Below are 19396 nucleotides of genomic sequence, written 5' to 3' on the forward strand. Positions count from 1 at the left end.
TGAATATTGATAGTAGCATATTATTATGATAACCGACATTCGAGAAATGAAAACAGTAAATAAAACGTAAATAATAAACAAAATATAGTTGTAAGTTGCGGGTACTATAGCCTATAGGTAGTTAAATTTTTTTTTTCACATACAATTAAAAGTATATTTACAGCAACTCATATTTTTTACCGAATATTGTTTCATTTACATAATACATAATAAGTAATAAGTAATAACTAACGATTCAGTTTTGTTGTAACAAATGTTTTTTTTTTAAATATGATTCCATCGAATATCTAATTGAAAATGGGATTAACATTAAAAGTAGTAAGTGTGTTATATTTTGAAAATTACTTATCATGAAATATAATATAATTTTACCTAATCACAAACGTTTTACATAATATATAATTATACTTTATACTTTATAGACTCATAGGTATATGGTATAAAATATATAGGAAGGTACACCTTCCTATCTATAATCTTTGATTATCGAATAATGATCATTTTTTATAGTAACATATTGATAATATTGTTCAGTTGTTTACAATTTTCATGTATTAACTCTAATTAAATTAATTAAAACTTATTGGATAGTTATAGATTTCCCGTTAGATATTTAATTAAGTTTATTATTTAGAATTAAGTTGTGAATGTTTTGGATCCTTCGCTTTAGATTCCTTTTTAATTTCATAGGTGTCTAATTGTTAATAATAAGGATTAATAAATAATTGACCCATTTCCAGGAGCCCGGGGGGAGGTTTTACGGGCCCTGGAACAGATTCTTTCACGAGGCCTAAGAAATTTTATTCCATGAAGCCAAAAAGGTTTTTTTTGGGACACCCTAGAACTTGTATGACATTTTTTCTGTCTCACATAACTTATATAAAAACATTTTTTTTTACTCATACAATTAAAAAAAGTATTCAATGTAAACTCTTCAGTATGTATTTATTTTTTAAAACATTGAACTACAAATATTATTTTGCTTATAGAGGTACAATTTTCATATTAATATTAAATATGTACAAATTAAATGTCTACACTAAGAGTAAGTATATACCTAAGTTTTATATAACAATCAAAAAAAAAAAAAGTTCAAGATTTTAATATCTAAATGGTTTTTTTCTAGTCTTGGTTGTAGCAAAATTTTCGAAATAAATATTATTCTTTGTCATTGTCTACTAATAGTGAAATCAACTACAAAATATTGCACGCAGGCATACACAAGATAAGCAGTAATAATTCTTGCATTTAAAATACAATGTACTCTCTGTAACTCAAACCTCGATAACTCAACAATTTTCCTTTGAATAACAATAACACATTAAGATTTTAATAACTTAACATTTTTAGTAAGTCAAATTTTTTTTTTCCCGTGTTATTCGAGTTACCGAGAGTACACTGTATAACATTATAAACAATAACACGGGCATGCCAAACATTTTCAGTTGATTATTCCTTAGTATGGATATTATCAAAGCGTCAATAATTTATTATTGTTTATTATTATTTAATATAATATAGGTACATGCTAAACATAATATTGAATTTAAAGATTAAAACACCATACATCATTTTCACATGGCATAGAAACTCGATATTAAATTTGAAAAACAAAATTATAGGGATTTAATCCTGAAAAAGGCCCCTAAAATGGCGGAGCCCTGGGAAGCTGCCTCTTCTGCCGGCACTGCCCATCTCGCACACATTTTTTCAGATATAATTATAATTTGTATATTTTTATCCTATAGTTATTTACATTTCAAAGTCTTGGTTTTCAGTTAATGGTTGAAATCACAAAAAAATATTTAGTATTGGTAAGGTCGTAGGGGCTTACATTATTATTAATTAAAAGAAAGTAAAATATAATTTACTAACTAATTCATTTACCCATTCATACCTACTATTAAAATATGATACAATGATACTGTAATAACTATTTTTTCTTAAGGGTCCCGGTGTCAGTTTTTCAAATTTTCCACTATTCAATGGAATTTGAAAATAAAATTTTATATTTTAGTTGCCCCCTCAATTATAAGACTTTTCCACTAATCTACTACCCGATTTAGGCGGGGTTGATAGGGTATTATATCGAAAAAATGACTTTACAGGAATAACTCTCAAGCTTTGTAAAATTGACGGATTTTGATGACTATTTTTTTTATCTGAAAGAAGAAGACTTCCTACAGCCCGCATCGATCTCTGATTTTGTATGTTATTTCAAATAGTTGTTTTAAAAAAATTGTAAAAAATGCTTTTTATCTTGTATTTTTTTAGACATATTCTAAAGTTTGAGAATAAAATATTAAAAAACAGAGATCAATGGGGGCTGTAGAATATTGCTCACTAGCAATCAAAACAAAAATTATGAAATTTGGTTGATTCTACAAGGCGGTATCGTTATTCCCGCAGAGTGTATTTTTGAGGACAAAATGGCATCAGCACCGGGCGCCTTAATACATTTTATTATTAGATTTACATTTAACAGGGGTTACTCCTCGCATAGAATAAACCGTTGATTAAGATTTATCTATATATAAGACGTATTTTTGTATGTTGTTTCAAATTTAAATAATTTGTATAAATTTGCTAGTTATAAAGCATGAGCTCAATTAATTATTAATATAATTAACTGTGCAAGTGCCAAGTATAGGTTCTTACCTAGTTCTTAAAATCCAATAAATTCTCATTTTTTTATTATTTTAATTATTATTATTTATTGTTATTTATATTAGATACAATAATAATTTCTATGTAAGTTTTGTACATTAAGTAATTTCTAATTTTAATAATTATATTATAACAATACAATTAAGTAATGGGCAATTTTAAAAATCACTCAGCAGTAGTATTATCTAATAGCTAAAAATGTACCCAATACAATTATTATTATGTAAGTATTTATATTATCTATATTTATAAAACATCGACATTTTATCACAGAATTTTGTTCTGTGATTTTATGTACATTAAATTGTTTAAATAAGATAAGATAAATATATTATATTGAAATATAGTTTGTCTAATTGTGTATAATATTCCTATTAGCTATTATCTCACAGAAAAAGAGTTCTTGTCAGGCTAATGTTTGATTAGTTTTTAAATCAATAAACTAGTCGGTTACTATGACAATTGTTATTTGTTTTTGTTTACATAATTGAGTGTAGGTACATTAAAAATGCATGTGCCATAATGTATACACAAAATTAATCTTATACATTTGTTGTTAAATAACTTTTGAATAACTGAAATTATATGTTTTGAAAGAAGTTTTAAGCAATTGGAAAATTCAAAAGTAAATTAGGTTATTACCTATATACAATTTGGTTATAAAATGAATTATTAGTTATTATATTTTTAAATTATAACATGATTATTAAATATTAGTAATAAGTACCTTTTTGGGTTTATACAATCTAATATATTTATTATTTTACCTACTTGGTTACTTATTAGTTATTACCTACTACCTACCTATGTATAGGTACTACTAAACTATACATATTACATAAATTGGCCTTGTATTTTTGATAAATCATTTTTGTTTTGTTTTATGTTGCCAAATTCCTGTATACAGTACACCTATTTACATTTTTAGAAATCCGAATTGTAAACTATATTACGTGTTGAAGTGACTATGCATTTCGTTTTCTATGACCCATATCATCATAACGACCGTGTAGTATAATTCGCTTCACTGGATTTATTCCGTAACAGGTACTTCCTTGCACCAAATCTTTTTTATACATTATATTATACAGGTACCTCACCAGATATGTATATACTATATATTCATGATTTACCCCATAACACAGTTCCTTATAGGTAATATACTAATAATACGTTTTTCGTTCCTGGCAACTAACTACTGGAGTATATTACAAAAAAAAACAAGTTGGCGTATTACGTGTTTTCATTTCCACGAAATTTCAATTCTACGAAATAAGATGATATTATAATTTATAATCTTACATAAAAAAATCTTATTATATATACCTACACATCGCCTCCGTTATATTAATATCATATCACATTTTAATATAACTATAAATTATATTTTATTATTGTACATAGATAGATTTGTGTGATTAAATATAGGTATGTCAAGTAACAGTCCAATATGTGATCTACAAAAAAAAAATTATCTTTTCATAAATGGTTTTTATAGTGTCATTGAATTATAAATTATACACAATATTTTAAAGGTCATAAAGTATAAGGTAAATCAAATGACAGACATCAACTGGTTAATAATAACTAATAAGTATAATAAGTAATAACAGAATTACTAATTGGATAATTCGTGTTTCTGCAGTGTCTCGAGTAGGAAGTACTACCTACTATATTTTATCTACCCATTATTTTTTCAATGGATTACCTAAATGTGTTTGGCTTCATTGTGAATTCTATAATAATAATATATAGCCCCTCCCTCCCCCCCCTCCCCCATTCACATTAATGTTAGCCTCCCCAGAAATTGTAATGGATATTATGCACCTATGATGTAGACAATGAGGTGACTTTAACAGTGAATTTATCATACGAGCCTAAGTATATCTAGTCATGTAGATCATTATATTATATACTATTATACACCTATTGTAGATCGAACCACAATATAATAATATTTTTTCGGTACATCACGTCATTGGACTGCTACCATACAAAACTTAAGTGAAAAATAAATAAAAAATTTTGTACGCGTGTATATTATATTATACTATACAGTATCTGCCGCCGCACATTAAAACGTGGTGTATCTGTTTTTCTGGGTCGACGACGACAGTATCGCCGCCTCGTCCAGAGCGGTGTTTATGCGGTCCACAATCATCTGCAGACTGTAGTGGGCGAAAAACGGCAGAGGGTCCCAATACGTAAATACCATTTCTCGCTCCGTGACCACCGTGCGCACGAGATGCTTGACCGACTGGACGGTCATCATCCGGGTGACCGTCTCGTAGAGAAGCGTCGTCGCGTAATACCGGTTCGTCGTTTCGACGACGAGCTCGGTGGACTGCGGTGGTGCGCCGTTGGCGGCCGCATCCGCATGTGAACCGGCCCCCGCAGCACCGTTGGAACGGTGTCCACGCTGTGGCGGGTGGCACTGCATGACGACGTGTTCGAAATTGCTGCGGTACGACGCGTACATGATGGGCACACCAACGCGACAACCCAGTGGCACGACCTTCCGTGACGGCGACACGCACACCCTGAACGACAGGTAGCCGTCGAACTGCACCGGGACCGCGGACACGAACCGTGCGGTCCAGTCGTCAATCAGTTCGTTGTGGTCTCTGGCTCGACCGTCGTGCGCGGTGAACGTCACGTTGCCCACCACCCGACCGGCCTGCACCGTGGTGCACGTCGTGTAGTACGACCCGAGACAGTGCTGGACAAGCAGCCACGGACAGTCGTCGGACACGAGGCCGGGTAGCCTCAGCGACCTCCTGGTGGCCGGCAGCTGCAGGCTGTGCGCTGACTTGCAGCCGGACTGGCCCACGTTGACGATGAAGTGCCGGTCGGCCCGGAACGACACGTTGTCGTAAAGCTTGATGACGTCGTCTTTGGAGCACACGAGTAGGTGCTTGGGCACCGGCAGGCCGACCGCCTCACATATGCGGAACACCTCGGAGAGGTCGTTGAGCACCGCAACGCCGTCCAACCCGGGCGTCCAGCACCGGCACCCAAGCAGCTCCAGGTGCGGCTTGGCCACCGCGTCGTAGTACGCCGACACGGTGACGCCGGTGGACACGTACACGTCCACCCGTTCCCTCTCGACGATCGCCCTCAAAGCGTCCACGTACAGTACGCAGTTGTCCTCGTTCGGCCCGGGCACGGTGTAGTGGCCGTCGACTGCTACCGATAACGAGCACAGCTCCGCCCGACCGTCTATCTCGCACACGATCACCCGGGCGCCTGTCTGGTGAAAGTTCCTCGCTAGGTGCAACGCCTGCACGGTGCTTCCGCCGTTTATCAGCACGGTGAATCGGCCCCTGTCGAGCCTACTCGAGCTCGCGATGCACAGCCGCAAGACGTGCTTAGACACCACCAGTGGCACCCGTGCGCACTTCCAGACGCACCGCAACCACAGGCACAGGCACAGGGACGGCAGGCGCACCAACAGCACGTTCACCCACGGCAGGCCGAACAGCGCGTTGGCCACAGTCCAGAAGAACGTCGCACACCCGTGGATCGTACCTGCTGTCACGTTCTGCGGCTGTAGCAGGCGGCCCGGTGGCGGGGACGTGCGCCTGTCCAGCAGGTAGAACGTCGACTTTGAGCGTTTGAAGCTGTGGGACGGCGAGACGGCCGGCGAGGATGGGTAGCTGTCTGTACCTGCCCCGCTGTACCGGTAGCGGTCGTCGGAAATAGGCACTTGGCGAACCGTGTCCGGCATCCTGAACAAACGAACGATCACTGTCGGAGCCGAGAGACTTGGTTCTCGGCGTTCAGTGGTCAAAGTTCTTTAAACCATCGTTATCAAAGTTTTATCGGTTTTTTTCCCGTATACGGTTCGCTCATTCTCAACCTTTGGTTTGTATAGCGCTTAACGTAATTAAATGGTGTTTAAATAATAATAATGATAACGGTTTATCTAATTATGATTTTTAAACGTATCATCAAAATAATTATATAAACGAACGAATTGTTTTAATAAGCCTTCGTTTGATAATATGTATTGATTGTACTAATATGCTGTTGTATACAAATAAATTGTATATGTTATACACGTTGAACTGTAATATATTATATATCATACACATGTAGAAGAGAATTCCGTCGTCTCTTCCTCATTCACAAACTTTTTATCATAACGCATACATAGACTGTGTTGTTTGTGTTTCAAAGGTATATCTTTGTATATACTATTATTACTATACATACTATAACGCTAGAGGTCAAGTACGTTCTATATAGAAAGGCTTGCATCGGTAGCATTCGCTACGGCCGTGTTTAATTGTTTTGCTCAAACGTGATGTCTGTCTTGTACACCCCGATGTTATGTTTAGAAACATATGAAGACACTCTAAAAACAATACGAATGTTAAGAAATATTACAATTACAAATGAATTGTTGGAGAATATAAATTGTTGTAGTTTGAACTTTAACTCGCCTAATTATTGTTGTTTTTTTCGTTTTTAATAAGTATTTTTATCGATAAAATTAGGAGTATTAACTATTAACACTGCGGATATGGAAGTAATAGTTAGATAGACAAACTATTTAAAGAAAACTATTTAACACATATTTAGATAACATTCAATATAAGCATGATATTACATAGGTACATTAGCTTAAGAGAGATTCAAAATTAATAGTTTTTAAACACATAATAGGTATACATATTTGAGATTGTTCAGTGATGCTCATTATCTTATCGTGAGATTAAAAATAGACAAAAAATAAATTTCAGCTCTATTCGACATAAGGCTGGGTAAAGATAGTTAATTTATCCATTGTGATTGACGGGTAGTTGCAGTTAGGTACTTAAAAAATGAACGGACAAGTATTTTTAATAATACATAAATGAAAGAAATTACAATTCAGTTAAAAGTTAGTTATTAAAATATCTACATAAACAATTTATAAAATTAATTTTCATTTCGGTAAATATGTATTTAATCCATTTTACAAATCATCCAATTTCAACTTGTAATATATTATTACATTAATTTTATATATTATATTAACAATACGTAGAATTCTTTGCTCAGTGAAAGAGTAAAAAATTGATCACATGGGTTGTTTTTTCGATTTTTATTTAAATCTTTAAACATAGTTTTTTTCGTATAAATAAAATGAGGTTTATCAAAATTACAAAATATTTACACTTGATTAACCTATCGGCTATCTTATATAAATGTAAAGCTTGTAATAGAATTAGGGAGTTATAGTATAATATAATTTTTAATATAATTTTATGTAATTTATATTATACGCAATCACGAATAAATTATACTATATTATTCATAATTTTCTGAATATTAATAAGGTACCACATATTAATAGGTATTTATTAAACAAAACAAATACATAATAAACATTAAACACTATGATAGTTAATAATTGTATATACATTAATGATTAATCTAAATTGTACAATAACCATTTACTATATAGATATACGGGGTTATCCATTTAACGTAAGATACTCATTATTTTAGAAAATATCAGTTTATGAAAATATTTCTTTTATATCATTATAATTCGCAGTGGCGGATCCAGGGCTTAATTTTGGCGGGGGCATGGAGGGGGCAAAAGTACAAAAAGTACACACATTTGCTACAAAATTGGCTAAACACAGTGTAAAACAAAGAGAAACTATGGTGATTGGGGGGGGAGGGGAATTCTCCCTTTGCTCTCCCCCTGGATCCCTCACTGATAATTAGTTACAAAATAACATTTTTCAAATCAAAAAATTACATTTTTACCATTTTTTAATCTTTTGAATGACAACACACTTTTAATTTAATATTCCGAAACAAAATATTATTCCGAGTATTTCAATAGATAAAAATCAAATATTGGAAAAGTAGTTTATTAGTTATAAGTTAAAAGTTATAACTCTTATAACTTATAAGTATTTAAAGTTTAGATGAACGGAGCAGTAGACATTTTGCGGGTAACACCTGTATCGCTCCACTCTCACTATGCCGCTCATCTAAACTTTAAACAATTGTAACTCATAAACTACTCGCCCAAAATTTGATTTTTTTTTTTTTTTTTATATTGAAGTATTAGGTAATACAGATATTTTGCTTTGAAATAAGGAATACAAATGAATGATGTTATTAAAAAAAAGTAAAAATTTAATTAATTATTAAGAAGATCTTGAAAAAAATAAATAGTAAAAAAATATTACTTTTTAACGAATTAAGGACTTACACATATTATGTAAAAAAATATTATTAAAAACGTCAATATTTTTTGAAACAATGAGTGTTACGTTAAACGGACCATCCGGTATACGCTTTTTTAAACATCTTCGTGAAAAATATGAATGCTAACTTATTGTACATTTTTAAAAACATACGAGTTATATAAATTATTGGCTACTATTTACATGTGAAATTTTGTGAAAAGTTTTATAGTTAAATTTGACGATTAAAGAGTAAATAAAATAACTATTACTGAGTTATAGAAGTCACTAAAAATGTAAATTTCACAAATTATATTATTTTAACGAGTTGATGTTCAGTCTTTGATTTTTGTATAATATATTTATTATTTATATATAACACGTACCTATTGTACCTATATACTTTTATTTTATGCATGATAATATATTCTACCATTTATATCATATTATATTTACCTATTCGTAATCTTGTGCGTGATTTATTTTTGTTTTAGGTAATTTTTGGCGTCAATATGGATGATCACCGACCAAGGTAAAATATTTTAAAATATTCGTAATTAAAATAATCTTTGAAATAACACATTGAACTATGCATCTATTTTAGTTACCCACCTAGTATTATTAACTATTAACACTGCATTATCATTTACCAGTGGTTTGTTTTCACGAATAATTTTTTTTTTTACTCATTGTTGCACGTGCAATGCAATTTCTCAATGCTTTATAATCGCTTCCTGCTGTCAACTTTCAAAACTTTTGTGATTAATATAATGTCTGAAAGGCTGAACCATTTCACCCACATTTTTCCTCCGAGTAAAAAATAAATAAACAGTGCCAGTATGATTTTACGGGTTAACCTATCACGTTTAGTTTTAAACGCCACCGTAACATAATAATAAAAATACCGAAATTATCTGATCATATAATCACCCTCATTTATTACCCATCATATTTCACCCCAAAATAAAACAATCAATGACAGAAAAACGTTATGATTTAATACCGTGCCGAAATATGCATCAGTCATGCGATCAGTAACTCCGCCTTTAGGTTTTACTGTCGTGTGTCATGGAATCAGAAGTGTCACGTGACGAGAGCAATTTGTCTCCGTATCTGTCGGCGAGATCACGGTTACCCCTTTGCCTACCCGAAGACGCCAACATGGAGATGGCACTGGCACCTGAATCCCCCAAAATTGAACAACAGTCGCAAAAGACACTCGTTGTTGAGGTGGTGTCCCTGAGGCCGATTGAGAAATTCCGCAGGGCCGTTGCTAAAATGCCTAGGGTAAGTCATTTAACTATTTCCAAAAAAAGATTTTTAAATTCAACGGCCATTCGATTAAAACACAACGCGGGTCCCCTTCTACCACGTTTACTATTCGCGGAAGTATTTTGGATTTATTGGCTTACCTATACCTTATAAGTTTACCTAGTAATAAATCAATTATAAACTTTATTTTTATCAGATTTACAAAACTTTTTTAGGGTGACGATGAAACTTTTGAATGAAACATTTTTAGTAGATATACCTATAATAGGTACCTCGTATTTTTCAACACTATTGCGCAACAAAATGTGTAGAAACTATTTATTTTTTTTTATACAATTTTTATTTTTATATCCAACTAGTTCTCCAAGAAAGAAACCGCTACACCAGGTAAATCCAGAAACGTTCCGAAATTGGGCACTGAAGGTATAGTTCGGTTGGATGGAGGGCGAACAAGTTTAAGATTACCAACTAATCGTTCACAAAAAACTGAACAACCAATGGATTTAGCTCGGGAGAACCAGGCTTTGCACGAGCGCCTGCGGGAAGAAGCGGCTCGGTATGATAGACGATTGGATACATATAAATTGGCACAACAGAGACAGGCCGTTCTTGTTAGCAGGCTTCAAGCAAAGGTTGGTATTTTTGATTTTGCTGCATGCATTAGTGCTATTGGTATTATTAAATTTATGATTTTTGGTTTTCAGGTAATGCAGTATAGAGAACGGTGTTCCGAGTTGGAAAGGGAGATGAGAACTAGTATTCCAGCAATTGATAATGTTAGGGGTTATCGTGATTCAGTTAGAGATTATCAGTCAATGGACTTAGATTCTGCAATACGTGCTTTAGAACAAGAACGAACCAAGTAAATATATTTTCCTTTTTTTTTTTTTTAATTGGCAGTCATTGCATTATTCTTTACAAAATTGTAGATCTGAAAAAGTCATGGAACTAAACTCGACGCTTAGAGAACAATTAGATGATGCTCAAACAAGCAATGAAACATTGTCTACAGATTTGCAAAAGTTAACTAGCGATTGGGAAAAAATGAGAGATGAAATGAATGCTAAAGAAGATGAATGGAAAGAAGAAGAGCAAATGTTTAATGAGTATTGTTCATTAGAACACGGTAGAATGATGAGTCTCTGGCAGGATGTAGCCCAAGTAAAACGGATGTTCACCGATATGAAATCATCAACTCAACAAGATCTCAATAAACTTCGAGGTGAACTTTCGTTAGCATCCAACGACATGGTTACTACTTGCAGTGGCTTAGTGAATGCTGTTAAACGATCAACGTATTCTGAAGTACAGTACCTATAAAAAAAATATTACAAACTAAACACAATTCTTATGTCTATTCAATTTTAGGAAAAACAATATGAACATCTGTTAAAAGAAAATACAACATTACAAAACAAAGTAGAAAAACTACAAAATGATTATGATACTGTATGCTCACAGTTGCGACAAAAAGAAATGCATTTAGAAGATCTCAAAGCTAATCTTTCTGAATTTGTTAGTATTATTATTTAAAATTAATCAACTAGTTTACTGAACTATATTTTATATTACAGGAAGACAAATGTATGGATTCTAATAAAAATGAAAAAGAAGCAGATAATTTACGTATTGATGTTGATGTATTGATGTCCGGAATGCAGGAAATAGTTAAAGTGTTACAGCATGACAAAGAAATTCTTGGTGATCTAATTAGACCTTTGGCTCCCCCACATGTTCATCTTAGCACTGGAATTATGAAGTCTGACACAAAATTAAAACCAGTATCTGCAACTAGTAACTTTGTCGATAGTACTTTGTCAGCCGTTCAGTCTGTCGTTTATAGATATCAATCAAACATTCATGAACTTCAAGTTCAATTATCATCTTGTGTCGATAAAATGTCAGATACAAAAAAACATTGTGAACAATTAGAAATGTTAGAAAAAGAGTTACAAGTAAAAATTGAAGAACTGAGTAAAGAGCTAGATGATTGTCGAAATGTTAATAATCAATTAGGCCATGAACGTGACTCGCTTGCAGAAACACTTGAAAGACTAAGAAATGAGGCTCAAGCATTACAACAAAACAGAATGCATGTCAGCGCTGTGGTAATACATTTTTTTTTAAAAATATTATTATATATAAGTTCTTTTTTTTGTATAAATATTAACACATACCGACATACCTAATAAGATAAATAAGAAGTTAAGTACTTATAATTTTTTCAAATTTAGGTAGAAAATATGAATTCTGATTATGATAAAATACAAAAAACTAATAGTAAATTACAAAAATTAAATGATACCCTGGAAGATGAAAAAATGTTCCAACAAGGTGAAATAGATCGATTACTAAAGGAAATTGACATAAGAATGTTGTCAGAAAATGATGTACAAGATAGGTGTAGTTGTTTAAAAGAAGAATTGATTAGTATCAAAGAAGAATTGAATCAAGTTTATTTGGATAAAGAACTTTTAGAACAACGATGTCTGGAACTTGAAATTTTGCAAGCTAAAATGGAAAAAAATAAAGGTAGTTATTTAAACATTTTTTTGTACAATGAAAAATATTTTTAACTATTCAAAGTAACGTAAAATATGGTCAATATTATTTTTGAATTTTAAAATATATAACCATGATTATATTATATTAATAATTAGTTATAAACTGAAACACTTATGTCAGGTTGCACAACAGTATGATCAATTTATAGACTTATTAAAATTTAATGGTCGAATCAAGGTGACAGGTCATTTAATGTTTAGTTGACTTCTTAAATTCTAAAACTTCTATAATTTTTAATGTAATATGCATAAACCAATAAATAATAATATTAATAATCAAGATCAGTAGCATGCCATTAACATGCATAAAGTATAATAATAATAATAATAATAATAACTTTATTTCAGAAACACAAGATACAATTTAAGTATAAAGTATAAACATTCTAATTTAATGCTTTTCTATAAATCATCACTCATATTGTATTATAACTAGACCTAAATAGTGTAGTTTAAATGTATATTGTAAAATAGGTTTAACTTTCTTAAATTATTTTTTATTTAATTTTCAAATGTACCTGTTGTTTATTTAATACTATAAAATTGCCTTAGGTGATCTTGAATCCGAGTTAGAAAAAATTGCATCAGACAGAACTGATTGCCATGAATCATTAGCTAAGGCGGAGTCACTTATCCTAGACGGAAATACAGAGAAAAAAAATTTACAAAAAGAACATGAGAAATTAGTTGAAGACAAAAAAAATTTACAAGTTCAAGTAGATGATTTATCTAGTGATTTAGTTGCTCTCAGAAAAGAACTACTTCAAATGGAACAAGATAAGCAAGAATTAGAAAGTGAAAGGTCAAATGCAACTGATAAATGGAAATCAGTATTGTTGGAAAAAGAAAAGGTACTTTAATAATAAATATTAATTAAATTAAGTTATTTTACCACCCAAGAATTTTCTATGCCTATATTACTAACATTACATGTCGTGTACCGAGATTGAGATCTTTCTTAAGTGACTATTATAATCGGAACATGATGTTTATGTACATAAAAAAGAAATATTGCTTGTGGGCATCGGCCACCCATACATTTACGATACATTTACACCCATACATTTCAATTCACAGGGCCAGTTTTTTAATATAATATCTATAGTCACAATATAATTTCTAAATATTTTAAATTACTCAAATTTATTTGTGTATTTCCATAATAATAACATTAACAATACATTGATTAAACAGTAATATATAAGTAACAAGTATTAAATGTAAAACTAATTATATATTTAGTTGGAGAATGAATTAGAAGAATTATTAAAAGACAGATCCCACTTGGAAAGTCAGTTGGTAAATGAAAAGCACAAGAAACAATCTCTTAATGAAGAGTTAATGCGATTAAATCAAAAAATTGATCATACATTAGAATCTAACTCTAGATTAAATAATCAACTTCAAAGTATTGTAAAAGAAAGTGAAGAAAAACAGGTAAAGTTATAACATGAATGTTGCTCAATTAAGAAGAAATAAACTTGATTAATAATATTCTTCAGATTGCTCTTGATAGTTGTTCTAAACAATTGGATAATTTGGAACGACAATTATCTTCTCTTTGCGGAGAGAAAGAAAATCTCGAATCAATATTATATGATGTGCAACATAATTTGGAAGTATCAGAAAATCGATGTAAACAAACAGAAAGGGAAAAACAAGAATTACTAATAAAACAAGTATAAGATTAAAATAGCTTATATTGTAAACAATTATTTACAGTATTTTTTTTTTACTTAGGAATCAATGAAAGGTGAAATATATCGTTTGTGTAAAGATTTAGAAAGTTGTGAGCAAGCAGCTAATCACACTAAGTCTGAACTTCTAAGTCAATCTAGGACTCTAGAAATAGAATTCCAGCAAACCATTGAAGCATTGAAGAAACAAGCTGAAGAAAATATTCAAAAATTGTCTAGTGAAAAAGTAGTTGAAATTTGAAATATGTTCTTTCTTAAATTATAATTTATTGTTATAGCATAATTGTATTTATCCTTGATTTTTAGGAAACTCTTAAAGTTAACTATGAAAGAAAAATTCAAGAAGATTTAAATCGATTGGGTAAAAACAAAAATTCTGAAATAGAAAAATTAAAACAAAAATTAGATATGTTGCAAAAAAATATCGACACAATAACACAGCAACACGATGAAGCACTTTTGAGGGCTGAAAATGACAAACAACAAACTTTATTATTAGGTAAATTATTTGTGTATATTAAAAAAAAAATTACACAAATAATTGAACATTTAGTAATTCAAGCATTTCATTTTAGTTCATCGAGATCAAAAAGCTATTGTTAGTAAGTTAGAAAGCGTCAAAAAAGAATTAGAAGGAGAAAAAGAGAGTTACGAACGTTCACTACGAGAAACACGTGGAAAATTAGAGAATGAAAAAGGTTCAGTGACCTCATTACGTGAACAGTTAGCAAAAATCAAAAATGAATTAAATGAATTTCGTATGCAGTCCGAAAGTGAAAAATGTCAGTTGATTGGTCAAATAGATGAAATTCAAACAGAACGAGATAGACACATACAAGAATGTATGGAAATCAAATCTCAACTGTGTATGGCAGAAGACAAACTCGATAATTTCCAGGCACATTTAAATGATATAAGTAGAAAGTTAAAAGAATGTAAGTATTATTAATTTTCATTTGTATTTTTACTTTTTAACTTGATTGATTTTTTTTTTCTTTGAAGCTGATTCAATAGCTGATCATACTCGAAAAGATTTGATGGAGACTAGGCGAAATTTGAATGAAACCAGCATTGAAAAAGAAAAATACCAAAATTCAAATAGGGAATTACGAGAACTTATTAAAAAATCAGAAACAGATAAACGCGAACAAGGAAGACATTTAGAAGAGGCCTTGCAAAAGATTGCTGCAATAGAAGATAAATGTAATCAAGTTGAAGCAGAGCGCGCTCGTTTAAATGCTGAATGCAAAGAAGCATGTAGAAGACTTGAGGAAACTGAAAAGACAAGTAAAGCTCTTCAAGAAGATCTTCAACGAGCAGCTGTAACAGGAGAATCTCGTAGAAATGAACAGAAACAACTACAGACAAAATTGGATGCTGAAACCGAAGAAAAAGAACGGGCATGTGAACTTGTTCAACAACTTAGAAGAAAGGTAGTTTTAATTTGTAGATAACTATAAATATCTGTTATAGGTAATTGACTATAATTATTAATGTATATTCTATTATAGGTAAACGAATTAGAGGGAATATTGGAGGGATATGAACAAGAAGTGATGCGGTTACGCCATCGTGTTGATGAAGATGAATTACGTTGGAAAACTCGTGAACAAGAACTACTTGATCGATTGGATGATGGATTAGGCCATGAAAGAAAACTTGAAGATCAAAAACATAACCTAGAAGTCTGTTTGTCTGATCAAACTGTTCAAATCCAAGAACTTAAATGTAAATTGAGTGCATCAGAGGGTCGTCTTCGCTCAGCGGACACTCAACTTGGAGATTTGGAAAGGACTAAACGTGATGTGGAAAATCGTTTAAACACTATTTGGTCAACTTTAAAAAGAGTTACAGGAATGCAAGCAGATGGGTCAGTTAGAATAAGGAAATGGAGTCCAAGCAGAAGTAATAATATTTATCATTAATATATTATTTAAACTACTTCACTTACACATTTTTTTAATAGCATATACATGTTAATTTGTAACCAATTTAAAACATAATTATTTATTTTAATTATTATGATTTTAATATATATGTATTGTCATGATACATATTATTTTTATTATTTTTACTGTAATATTTTTCTCATAAGTAAAAAAAATAGTCAGTTAAAAATTTACCAAATCAATTGTGTTTTGCTGATTACAAATATTATAATTATGTTTTACTATTACAAATATTGGATGATTATAGGTGTATTATTTCAGTATGCCTTTAAACAACTTTTAATATTTTTAAATAATAAATATAATGACATTTTTTGTAATTTTAGTTATGGAACAAGGTTCTGAGCCAATTCGTATGGATGGGAAAATCGTGGATCCTGAAGTAGTTAAAAAAGGTGTAAGAAATTTGATGCAACAAGTAGCTCAAGTAGAAAGAGAAAAAGATGACTACAAATCTCAAATTTCAAATATGAATAGGCAACTTGAAGAAATAGGAGATATTCATAAAAAAACTGATAGTAAATTGAATTCAACCATTCATATATTAAGGAAACTTCAAGACGAAAAAGTCGAGTTGGAATCAAAGCTCGGGCAAAAACAATCTATACTCTTATCTCAAGTACATATATATATATATATTTATTATTATTAATTTACATTTTGTGCTGATCAAGATGCTTTATAGGCAGCAGAAATTAAAGAAAAATCGGATGAAATTAAGAAAAATAAAGAAATATTAACAAGTCAAGAAACTCTCATGCATGCTGACAAAAATGAAAAAATGCAATTGAAAGAACGTTTAGAAAAGCTAAAACTCCATATGAGTCAACTAGAAGCAGAAAAAAGACATTTACAAGATGAGTTGACTCAAACTGAATCAAAAGCTACTAAATTGGAAATACTTAGAATTGGCCTTGATGGAGATTTGCAACGGTTACAAATGATGTTGCAAGAAAAGGATAGTCATATACAAGTAATAATATTAGAAAAATATTATGTCATTTCTACATAATATTATATATTTTAATTTAATTTTTAGAAACTTGAAGAAAAACGTGAGAGTCATTCTAAAGCTTCTGCTGCACTCGAGGAAAGATGTGTTTCATTAACTGCTGCTATTGAGCGTTTGAATGCTTCATTAGCACATGCTACTGCTAATGAATGTGATTTAAAGGCTCAAATCCAAGCTCTTCAGAGATCTTTGCATGATGCTTCTATGAGTTCTGCTTCACATAGTGACAAATATAAACAGGTAATGTTATATTATTTCATATCAGCGTATTATATGAACGAGAATTCCTCAATTTCTTAATTTACACATTGTTTTGATTATAAATATAATTTTTTTTAAATTTCTTTTATTAATTGATAAATATGGTATACATGGTTACTCATCACATGGAATTTCAATTTAATTTTAAACTTTTTTAGTTGCAAAGAGCATTACAAAATTGTGAAAATGAAAAAAAAATTGCTATTGAACGTTTGGATGTAGCACAACACAATTTAGCTGATTGTCGCCGTGACCAACAGTCAGTGAATGATTCTATTATTAGACTACAAATGGATTTAGAAAACAAAGAAGTACAAAAATCTAATTTAGAAGCTCAATTGAGAGCTTTGGGAAATAAATCACTGCCAAGACAATCTAACAAAGATCTTTATGATGATAGCTCAGATCTTAGATTTAAATTACAATCACTCAACGATAAGGTACAGTGAAATAGAACAAGTTATATGATGGGTAATTGAAAATTAAAATTATTGTATAGGTTCGTATGCTAGAATCAGAAAAACGAAGTTTGGAGAAAAAAGCTTTATCAAGGAGTAAAAGTTTTGAAAGAGTGGATTATGAAGGAAAATTTAGTCATGGTGGGCGCTTTACAGAAGAAAATAGAGATTTAAAAAGTAGATGTGACGATTTAGAAAGGAAATTATACGAAAAAGAAGTTGAATTAAAAAATCTTAAAATGTCTTCATCTGATTACAGGTAAATATATATATGGTAACACAAATTAAAATTATTTAAAAAAATGTTTATTATATCTTTCTTTCATCAGCTCAAATATACCTGTAAAACACACCGATTTAGAACGTTATCGTGCGGGGCAGTTGCAAGCTGAACGCATGTTAGAAGCACGCGAGCAATCGCATAGACAACAAATACATAGATTAGAGAATCAAGTAAAATAATTTATAACTCCTAAGATTAAGATTTGAATGCCTACGAGTTGACTAAATAATATGATGTATATTAGGTTGCGATGTTGAGGGATCAGTTGACAGAAGAGAGTAAGAGACGTCAAGCGTACATTAACAAAACGACCAAAACCAATCGCGAGGCATTGGCGCTGAGACAAGTTTTAGACAAGTCGCTGTCTAAAATCGCTCAAGACCCATCGCCAGATGCTACTTTATTGAAACACGAAGCACGCACATTGCATCATGCCATTCCTTTGTCTAAGTAGATTAGTAATTATTAATTTGTATGTCATATACATTTCTTGCAAAACTATATTATTTCTCGTATAGTTCCTATAAAGCGCACTATATAAACAATACATTATTTTAGTGAATATATTCAAACGATCAATTTTATATAAATCCTCGTATGTATCTATTTATTATAATGTTTGTTTTTAGAGTATAATATTATGTTCAATACTCTAATATTAGATTGTATTTATGGTACAAATGACGACACTTTTTTTGCTATTTTTTATCGTTCAGCATTATTAACAATGTTTAATGAAACTCAATACATAACGGTTAAGAACGTATAATTTAAATTTAATGTTGTTACGTAATATTATTTAGTATTTTATTATTGTTTATTATAATCATTATATACAGCTGAATTTCACATATACCTATTAATTTTTATTTTTTAAACCAAAACAGTCAAAGTACTTAACTGGTCTGGTAGGTAGTGACTAGAGCCTAGCAACTTTTTGATTAATTGGATTAACTGTATTTGAGAATAAAATATTACAGTAATTTGTACTGTATCGAAGTGTTTCGCAGTATATCTGGTTCTCTAAATGGTGATCAAAACA

The 19396-nt window shown here is 31.2% G+C and overlaps 2 protein-coding genes across 4 annotated transcripts; one reads left to right on the forward strand and one right to left on the reverse strand.

The window, feature by feature from the left end:
• The first annotated feature begins 139 nt into the window (after window positions 1-139).
• LOC132952333 (rootletin) lies at window positions 140-19371 on the forward strand. Of its 3 annotated transcripts, XM_061024614.1 has the most exons (24): window positions 140-318; window positions 9353-9390; window positions 9909-10145; window positions 10490-10762; window positions 10835-10992; window positions 11060-11435; window positions 11499-11645; window positions 11705-12238; window positions 12365-12662; window positions 13247-13545; window positions 13937-14131; window positions 14197-14373; window positions 14435-14617; window positions 14698-14890; window positions 14967-15326; window positions 15394-15824; window positions 15903-16296; window positions 16667-16959; window positions 17026-17313; window positions 17380-17592; window positions 17772-18053; window positions 18113-18330; window positions 18401-18524; window positions 18599-19371. In XM_061024614.1, the coding sequence occupies exons 3-24, from the start codon at window positions 9927-9929 to the stop codon at window positions 18806-18808; spliced, it is 5865 nt and encodes a 1954-aa protein (XP_060880597.1). In that variant the 5' UTR covers window positions 140-318; window positions 9353-9390; window positions 9909-9926; the 3' UTR covers window positions 18809-19371. The 3 variants fall into 3 exon arrangements, with proteins under 3 accessions (XP_060880597.1, XP_060880599.1, XP_060880598.1); XM_061024616.1 differs by lacking the exon at window positions 9909-10145 and having other exon boundaries at window positions 161-318; window positions 18599-19369; XM_061024615.1 differs by lacking the exons at window positions 140-318; window positions 9353-9390 and having other exon boundaries at window positions 9449-10145.
• Window positions 2204-6399, reverse strand: LOC132952335 (uncharacterized). Its single transcript, XM_061024617.1, has one exon. It carries the CDS (start codon window positions 6392-6394, stop codon window positions 4742-4744), a length of 1653 nt encoding a protein of 550 aa, XP_060880600.1. The 5' UTR covers window positions 6395-6399; the 3' UTR covers window positions 2204-4741.
• Window positions 19372-19396: the final 25 nt, after the last annotated feature.

The sequence above is a fragment of the Metopolophium dirhodum genome, chromosome 9 (assembly GCF_019925205.1).
Source record: "Metopolophium dirhodum isolate CAU chromosome 9, ASM1992520v1, whole genome shotgun sequence".
Taxonomy (NCBI): domain Eukaryota; kingdom Metazoa; phylum Arthropoda; class Insecta; order Hemiptera; family Aphididae; genus Metopolophium; species Metopolophium dirhodum.